The sequence below is a fragment of the Somniosus microcephalus genome, chromosome 14, assembly GCF_052327205.1.
Source record: "Somniosus microcephalus isolate GS21.2 chromosome 14, FLI_Smic_1.0, whole genome shotgun sequence".
Taxonomy (NCBI): Eukaryota; Metazoa; Chordata; class Chondrichthyes; order Squaliformes; family Somniosidae; genus Somniosus; species Somniosus microcephalus.
The window spans coordinates 78,333,416-78,343,204 of NC_141000.1; the positions used below are offsets into that span (position 1 = coordinate 78,333,416).

At 46.6% G+C, this 9,789-nt stretch overlaps 1 protein-coding gene across 1 annotated transcript; it reads left to right on the forward strand.

Moving 5' to 3' along the window:
- The first annotated feature begins 3,897 nt into the window (after nucleotides 1-3,897).
- LOC147107595 (uncharacterized) lies at nucleotides 3,898-5,546 on the forward strand. The gene has a single exon (XM_086007418.1). The coding sequence runs from the start codon at nucleotides 3,924-3,926 to the stop codon at nucleotides 5,544-5,546; it is 1,623 nt and encodes a 540-aa protein (XP_085863544.1). The 5' UTR covers nucleotides 3,898-3,923.
- Nucleotides 5,547-9,789: the final 4,243 nt, after the last annotated feature.

A 9,789-nucleotide genomic window follows, 5' to 3' on the forward strand; every position in this document is an offset into this window, starting at 1 on the left:
ATTTTTTTCCGATCATGATGTTGGCAGTCAGAAGAGAAAGCAATAACATGGAATGTGGTGGTTAGCAAAAACAGAATTTATTACACTAAACAGGCTTTGTGCATTTGCTGTATTACATATTTCCATGGCCGAGAGGTCTGTTTTTACAACTTAAAGTACCTAATGATAATGCAAATCTCCTTGTCGCTGCAAACATCATTGCTCTCATCCACCATTAAAGTGAATGGGCCTGTTTTAGCATGTGTTACAACTGATTCAGAATGGTGGCTGGCAAGAGCTTTTATTATTGCAGTGGCTTTTGTTCTCCCACAGGAAAATTCTTCTGCAATGTTAGAATCGGGAAACATTAGCTTTACAAGTTTTGTGAAATGATCTGCAAATGCAATTGGTAATCCATGTTCTGCAATGGCTTGGCAAGAAAGTACTTATGCATTTATAACCTTCTGACCTAAAGTCTGCTGAGCTGGGCTAAAAAAGCCTGTTATAGACTGTTGCGTTTTCGAGGCCACAGCCCGAATTACATGTTTGTCAGTTTCCAGGTGTTTTTTGAGGTTGTTTACTCTAGAATTCCCAATGTTGATGTCCTCAGAACAAATAAGACAAAATGTGTGTTCATCTGAAAGTCTGCTGTTTGTTACTGGGTAGGAACTGCTCCAGCCTGCATTGTTTTTGCACCTGTAGGGGCGCCACTTACTTTGATTTTCCTTTTCCTTCTCCAACATGACATGGAGATACAATTGTCAAAAAGGAAAACATATCTCCTTGTAATGTCCTGTCAAATATTAATGGCATAGGAACTAATAACATAATGACCTAATGATCTCATTGCCCTCTAGGAAAAAGTATGTAAATCCAGGCAATAATTGACAAATTAAAATGCTCTACAAGGAAATATTAATAAAACCCTGGGTTCCGTGGTCCAATGGAGATTACACTGAACTGGAAAAACAGAAATCAACGGAGCTTGAAAGCCTGTTGAATGCAAAATGCAGTTATTTGCACAAATAGGGCTGGATTTTGTGAATGGAGGCGACTTGGAGGCGGGACAGCTGCTTGTCGTGTCAATGTCCCGCCTCCATCCTCGCCTGACCAACCAGAGCGATTTTCCCCTGATTGAGCGTGTTAAGCCCGCCCTGCAGGCTCAGCAGGCCAATTAGGGAGGAAGTCACTGACAGATCACGTCAACGTCAGACGTGCTATCTGTCAAGACTTCTTGAAAGAAGAAATGTCAGCGTTTGACTGCTCTGTGAAGCTGTCAAACACTGACATTCTCTTTAGTTTGATGAGTCCTTGTGTTCAGGACTCATCAAACCTTCAAATTTGTAAATTTCATATGGCTGTTGGAACAGAGGTTCCAACAGACATTCTGTGAAATTGACAAGCAGGATGTCGGCTCTCCCGATCCACCGCGGCTAAAGGCTGTAGGAAGAAAACAAGGTAAGTGAACACTTTTTTAAACTTATCACTCACCTTGCATACTTAACCACTCCACACTTGCACCCATCACTCACCTCTACACCTTCTAGGTGCCTCCGACTGCCGCAGACCTCCTCCACGTCTCCTCCAACCCGGCGGTGTTCTCCGAGGTCGGGAAGCCTTCACCTGTGAAGGTAAAATGGCACTAATCCTTTGTTCTGCCTGTTAGCTACCTGCTAACAGGCAGTTAAAAGGATTAAAAGCCTTTCCCGCCTCCAGGAGACGGGACCCAAAGCTGCACATCTTCCCGACTCCTGGCAAAAGGGCATGGAGGAGGCTTTGCCAACCGCCCCCACTTTCTCCGAGTTTACCGGCTGTCTCACCTCCATGCCTGCCTCCTTCGGGCTTGGAAAATCCAGCCCACAGTGTCTCCTGTAAGGGCTGGTTCTCAGTCCAATAAAATATTAGGTGTTTGCACCTTACTAAATAATCTTGGAAATGTGCATACAGGCCTCACAAATCTTTCACTAACCTTCCAGTGTAAAATATAAACAATTCAAAGAAAGAGAATAAAACTTATCTGAAGTTTTACAATGTTCAAAACCCATGCAGATTACTAGGTGCAGTAAAGCAGCACCGACCACAAGTTGCTGGAAGCTGCATCACCAACCTTTTGGGACCAATATAAGTGGCCAGTGATCTGTGTTTCTTTGTCCTTGTACCTTGCCTGAGACTGGGCAGGGAGCTAATGCCAAATCCCGCATGCAAGTCTCCTTCAAAGGAGGAAGTTTGGTTCTTCTCGACGTAAAAGTTTCCTTCGGGTCGCTGTGTTTCAGTCCGAGTCGGTCCCCGTCGGTCACAAACGAACCCAGCGCGAGCTGTCCGACCCATGACTGCTGGAGCTGCTGTCCTGTTGAATTTTGGGAATAGCCTCCGCCTCTTTTGCAGGCACGTGTGTGTGTGTTAACAAAAAGAAATTGCAAAATTTTGGAGTTCTATGGCATGATCATGAGTCTCGCGATAATTTATGAGGGGCGAGTTGGCTGCGGTAGATTGGGAAACTAGATTAAAAGATATGATGGCAGATAAGCAATGGCAAACATTTAAAGAATTAATTCATAATTCGCAACAAATATATGTTTGAGAATATCATTTCAAGAAAAAGAAACCAGAAACTGTAAAAGCAGCAGAGAAGTAAAAAGGGCTAACCTGATACCTGATCTTCAATTGTTAACGAGGCTGGCGCCCATGATGTTACCCCTTGCTGATAGGAACAATGTAGGGCGGCGGGCAGAAACTGTACAGACATTAGGTGATTGCAAACGCATTACCATAATGTTTAGGTGATCATGAACACATTACCAGGATGTTTACTTAGCTGTAACCCATTCAGTAAAATGTGACTTGTATATTTCGAACTGCCAGACCAGGAAATCCAATTAAATGTATACGTGCACAGCTCAGGATTGGTGCAGAATGTACGAGGTGTTAATGCTTTCTCAAAGCAGGGATAAAAATGTAGCACGCTGTATGAGAAATTGCTTACTCTGTTTGATTCGTCAGACTCTTGCAGGAGTCGGTGCCGATATATCAGAGTAAGACTCCGCGGAAAATAAATCGTTTAAACTCTCCAGGTGTATTCGACTCAGTGATTGCTGAACCAGACTGAGGGTAAAAGAATCCGTTCTATCATTTGGTGTCAGAAGTGGGATCTCAATGGACAGTCACCGAGAGTTCGCGAACTAGGAGCTGAATCGTCCCGGACGTGGAGGGAGGAAATGGGCCCCCGATGTGAGTAATTTTTGTACTGCCTCGGTTTTCCTCCGATTCCGCCAGTCTGACGACAAGTCGGCCAATCGCTAACTCCCGTGTGGTGTCCCGCCGAGATCCAGGTCAGTCTGGCGAATACTGGAAGAGATAGGTATTAGGTCAGTGATCGGATATCACTGAGGGTCAGTATACGTACTGAGGGAATAACTAGGAACTGTGTAAACTTAGTAATAAGTACTCATGTCAGGTAAAGCGTTGACCTTGTATATCACTTGGCCCGCCTAGGCTCTGAACAAGTTTAAAACGCGACTGTGTAAAGTTCACAAGGGGAGTAAGATGGGCAATTGTTTAGATGCCACGACTGAATCGGGTAGCGCCTTATAGACCCTTTGTGAACAACATCCTGACAAAGCGAAGCAACTCAGTTGTCGGGAGGATTAAATAAGAAATTAGGAAGTGATCAATGGCCACTAGGAGGAACTAAGAATCTAGATGCCGCTAAAAAGGCTCAAGAACTAATTTGGAAAAGTAACAGGGGTACCACAGCCAAAGAACTAATTGCCCTATGGAGACAGTACTGCCAGGAACTGAAAGAAACTTCCTTGTTAGCAAGCTGGCAGGATAATGCCCTAAAATTAGGAATAGGACTTACCGAAAAAGGGGTAGTCAAACCAGTAGAGATGCTGAAAAAGGAATGTGCTCATGAGAAACGCTCAAAACAAGAGTCTGAAAAGACCATGAGCGAGCCTGGAAAGGCTGATAAGAGTGGATTACGTAATCCAATGGTTGGCCTTGCCTTGACAGAGGGAGATGGTGATGATGATTTGGACGAATGGAATCACAGGGCTCATGTTGTTCCCCGTGCTCCCCCCCCGTATGTTAACATTTATCCCCCGGTGGCACCACCCGTACCAACTGCACAAACCCCCGCGCCGACACCTCAAGTATCTGCCAGTGCCGTTTCCCCGCCGCCGTCAGTCACGGTTCAGATGAACAGTCCCCCGCCGGTCCAGATGGGAAACCAACCACCGGGTCCCCAGTATACTGACCCCGTAGCTTTCCGTACCCGACACAAGGGAAGGAGAAACCCACTTCCCCCACCTTTAGATAGTCCAGTAGGGACGCGCAGACAAATAAGAAAGAGACAGATGGTGCTGAGTAAGAAATCAAACAGTCAGGAACAGAGTTCCCTAGAGGCTCCAGACTATAGTGATACTGACGAGGGAGATTCGGGAGACGACTGGTCATCCCTGGAATCAGAATCCGATACCGAGAGACCCGCCAGACATAAACCGATACCCCGACAGTTGCCGGTGAGACAAATGCCTAACCCTGCCTTTAACGCGAATAATCCAGTGGCTGCCGGTAACCCCCGGACCATAGGTATCTTCTACCCCTGGAAACCTAACGAGATAATGGCTATCTTAACCGGGATGCCAGATAGGAAGAAATCCCCTACCTTGTTTGTAGATTTCCTCCAGACTACTATACTCGTCTATAATGCTGAATCAAGAGACTTACGGGCTTTAGTACAGCAGATCTTGACTCCCGCCGAACATGCAAGGTTCTTGATTAACCTAGGCTCTGCGAACCATGCCGCATTAGAGGTTCAATATGCACAGGGTGATGCTCGTGAACGTGCCATACTCACTGCCCTAACCACTGCCCTGCAGAAGCCCATTGATATATCCAAGGTGTTGGATACTAAACCACGAAAGGGCGAGGGAGCAGAGGAATTCCTAGAGAGATTCTCTGAGGTGTATCGGAGTCAGTCAGGAGATGCTAATTACCAGAATGGAGCAAACTCGCCACAATACTGTGCTATTCTGATAAATTGTCTACCAACCTCGGTGTCTGAAGCAATTAAGACTAACAATATGGACTGGTCAGAGAATAGTCCCAGCCAGATGGCCAGGGCAGTGAAATATTATTGGAAAGAAAATAAGAGCCAAGAGAGTCAGCCCCAGGTCAAAGTCAAGACTGTGATGAAAAAGGAAGAGCCAAAGCCCACCCAAGATGTGATGGGATATCAGATGGAACCCCAGCAATGTGTCCCAGGGTGGGTTGATGGACAGGGGTACAGATATATCAGCCACCCCAACGGACCGACCGCCCCTAGTTATGGCCCACCCTACGCTCCCCCAAGACAAAATTTCGGCGATAGAGGAAGAGGAGGGAGGCAAGCAGGGTCAGATACCTGTTTCAACTGTGGCCAGCAAGGCCACTGGAGCAGGGAATGTCCCTCCCGAAGACAAGGAAGAGGGGGCCATATGCAGGGACGACGGGGAGGTTGGCAGGGAAATCGGGGACGAGGAAGATATACAGACTTCTCCCAGAATAATCCGTTTCCCCAGTACTGACTAGCCAACCTCGTGGTGAACGGGTTCCAGTCGGATGAGGAGCCCGTTCTATCACTGCTGATTGAAGGGAGCCGGCATACGTTTCTGGTAGACACCGGAGCTGCTATGTCATCTGTCCGATCAGAGCTCAATCTCCCTAAATCCGGGGAAACACAAAGCCTGTCCGGATTCCAAGGACAAGTGTGCCAGTACCCATTATCAGAGCCAGTTGAAGTAACATTTCGAAATGAGTCCGTAAAACACCAATTCATAATCACAGATGGGCTGGATTGCAATCTCATGGCCAGAGACCTGTTATGTGCATTTCAGTTAAGACTTGAGTGTGGGAACGAAGGAATAACTGTGAAACCATGGGCCCCTAAAAGACAATGTTACGTCTCCATCACCCCACAATGGTGGACTCTGGACTTAAAGGATGAACCCCCATCTCATGTAACCCTAGCTTATGATCGAAGTGGAAAAGATAAGGAGTTGGAGAATTTTTACCAAGCTTATGAAGGGACTGAGTGGGATGTTGTTCTCCGAGCCATAGTTACAGGGCCGGAGGGGAAAGCAGAATATGTTGAGGTTCCCTCAGAATTGTGGAAGCAACCCCTAACCGTAGCCCCACACATCACCCGGGAAGTAAACTCCCCCTACCGTGCGAAAGATCTGGGACCCATGGTAAAACAGGCAGTTGAACAAGCTAACCCAGATGACCGTCAGGAGCAGGCGCTGTCAGGCGGTCGAACTATCCTGTTCTACCAAGAACCAAAGGTAGCCTTGACACAGTTGCACCACCACGTTGGGAATGAGGTACCGGAATACGTTAATCCGCAAGTGTGGGCAGAAGACCCCACACAGGTAGGATGCATTAAAATAACTCCCATCCAAATCGCCCTACAGGAGAATGTTGTACTACCTTCTATACGACAGTATCCGCTGAAACAACAAGCGATACCCAGCATTGATAAATTGATCACGGGACTACTGAAACAAGGAATCCTGATTGAATGCCAGTCCCCGTGCAACACGCCCATACTTGCAGTTCCAAAATCAGGAAAGCCAAACCAGTACAGATTAGTACAGGACTTACGATCTATCAATGCTATTGTACAACCGCTCCATGCACTAGTACCTAACCCAGCTCACATTCTGGCCCAGGTCCCTGCACAAGCGAAAATCTTTGCAGTAGTCGATCTCCAACATGCCTTTTTCGCCTTGCCACTGGAACTGGCAAGCCAGTATCTCTTTGCCTTCACTTATAATGGACAACAGTATACGTGGACCTGACTGCCGCAAGGTTTTGTAAACTCTCCAACATTATTCTCTAGGTGCCTACAAGGACAGTTGCAGACTTTGACCTTGAAACATGGTTCTGCTCTGGTCCAGTACGTGGACGACTTGTTAATAGCTAGCCCTGACGAACAAAGTAACCGGGAAGACACCGCCCAGTTGCTTAATCACCTATTCTCACTCGGGTACGTAGTCTCCCAATCAAAGGTACTGGTGGCTCAACAGAAAGTTAAGTTCCTCGGCTTCATGCTCTCAGCAACCGAGCGGAGTCTAGAGAAAAGCAGGATTGAGCCAATCTGTCAGTTTCCCGTACCCCGTAGTGCGAAACAAGTGAGACAATGGATGGGGATGGTAAACTACTGTAAACAATGGATACCCAACATCGCTCTAGAAACTAAACGACTAACACCATACACCAGTATGGAGGGCGAGTTTCAGCTAGACCCTGTCGCCTTGGGAGCGTTTGAAAACCTAAAGGAAGCATTGTTACAAGCACCAGCGCTGGGGAGACCCCTGTATGACAGGCCCTTCCAGCTATACTGCACTATCCTCACTGATTGTTCGACTGCTGTCCTAACTCAAAAACATGGGGACAAGCATAGGCCAGTGGCTTACTACTCCTCGAAGTTAGATCCGGTAGCGCTAGGGCATCCCGTATGCACCCAGATTCTGACCGCCATCTATAATAGCCTACAATCGGCTGCCAATCTAACTTTGCAACAAGATATTACTGTATACAGTTCGCACTCGGTAACGGCACTATTAGGCCAGTTACAAACTCAGCACCTCACTATGGCCCGACAGAACAAGTACGAGATATACCTGTTGAATAATCCTAAACTGCAATTTATGCATTGTACTACTATCAACCCAGCATGTTTTCTCACAGAACCACCCCTCGAACAAACAGACCCCGGACATGATTGTCTATTTTTAATCAAGGAAGATACCTCCGTCAGGGAGGATCTATCTGATGCCCCAATGCAGAGTCCTGACACAACCATGTATGTAGATGGAAGTGCGTCCGTCAGTCCCCTTGGGAAAAGACTTTCTGGATATGCAATCGTCGATCAGGACGGTAACACTTTGGAGTCGGCCGCCTTTGAGTTTCCTGTTAAGTCTGTGTGTTCCAGTTGTATTAAGATTAATTACTGACACAGACTACAAGAATAAAGTTCAACAGGTCTTTACTAGTTGGAGGTCAGGACTATACTAAATACAATATCACTACACAGTACTTATATACCGGTGGTCACCACCGGTATTACGTATACAGCAGCCAGAGAAAGTAGTACATCTCTTAAGGTGGAACAGGCTTAAGTTCTCTTCAGGTGGAACAGGTTACATACACCACAATCCTCCCTTTTTAGCTTAACAGTCATATCCCCATTTAACATAACATCATAACATATATACATATATAACTTCAGGTATAAACAGTTCAAAGGTTCAGTCTCTCAGGAGGCCTTCTGATTCGGTTTGGATAACGCCTTTCAGTGGTCTCTGATTCTTGTTGCTGAGGTGACTCTTCTTGTTGGTTTCCTATGTATTGGACGTCATCATCAGGTACAGTCCCTGCCGAGGTAGATGCTTCAGGTTCATTAACGTCTTCCACAGTTGTCTCTGTCGCAACCATGGGTTCGACCCTTGCTCTTGATTCTACCAGTTGATCCGCATGACGCCTTATCACATTGTTACCAATATCTACTGTGTACATCAGAGGTCCTTGTCTGGCCCGAATTGTTCCGGACTGCCATTTTTCGTTTCCATAGCCCCTTGCCAACACTGGTTGTCCTACGTCGAAACTTCGAGTGGACTTGTTATTAATATGCCGGAACTGTTTGTTTTCCACTTCCCTCCGCACATTTGGTTTTAACAAGTCCAACCTGGACCGCAACCTCCTGTTATAAAACATCATGGCAGGACTTTGGTTAGTCACTGCATGAGCGGCGTTTCGATATGCCATTAGGAAATTGTCCACCTTGTGTTGTAACGGAATCTGATCATCGTTCATGGCCTTTATTGCCTTTTTGAATGTTTGGACAAATCTCTCGGCCAACCCGTTTGTCGCCGGATGATATGGGGCAGAGGTATAATGTTTCACCCCATCCTTCTTTAAGAATTTTTGGAATTCTTCCGACACGAACTGTGGTCCGTTGTCCGAACATATCTGTTCTGGCAATCCGTTCCTTGCGAATATTGTTCTTAACACCGCAATTGTCTTTTCTGAAGTAGTGGTATTCATCTTGATCACTTCTGGCCATTTGGAATGTGCGTCCACCGCAATTAGGAACATGGAGTCCATGAATGGACCAGCAAAGTCAATATGTACGCGTTGCCATGGGGCTGAAGGCCATTCCCATGGGTGTAGCGGTGCGATCGGAGGTGCATTTTGCACTTTTTGGCACCCAGCGCAGCTTTTTGTCAACTCCTCTATCTGTTGGTCAATGCCCGGCCACCATACATAAGCCCTAGCAAGACTTTTCATCTTAACTCCCCCCAGATGACCTTCATGCAGTTCCTTTAGAACTCTTTCCCGTAACTTGGGAGGAATAATCACTCTTGTCCCGTACATCAAAGTACCATGGCAGACGGACAGCTGGTCTCGCCTTGCCGAGAATGCCGGTAACAGAGGATCACCATGTGTTGGCCATCCCTTCACTGTCACCTCGTAAACTCGGGACAGTGTCGGGTCGTTCCTGGTTTCTCTTTCAATACTTGCATTGGTGACTGCTAAACACTCGATGATGGTCGAATGAAATAACTCAACAGGGTCAACTTTCGTCGTCTCTTCTGCTTCAGGTAGTGGCAGGCGCGACAGCCCATCAGCATTGTCATGCTGCTTTGTACCTTTGAATTCTATTTGATATTGATGTGCCCCTAGGAAAAGGGACCATCTCTGGAGTCGCTGTGCTGTCATCACCGAAACACCCTTCTTAGGGTTAAAAATGGATACCAACGGCTGATG

What these genes read in the sequence shown, in the direction of transcription:
- LOC147107595 (XM_086007418.1), top strand. Translation starts at nt 3,924, where the DNA reads ATGAGCGAGCCTGGAAAGGCTGATAAGAGTGGATTACGTAATCCAATG.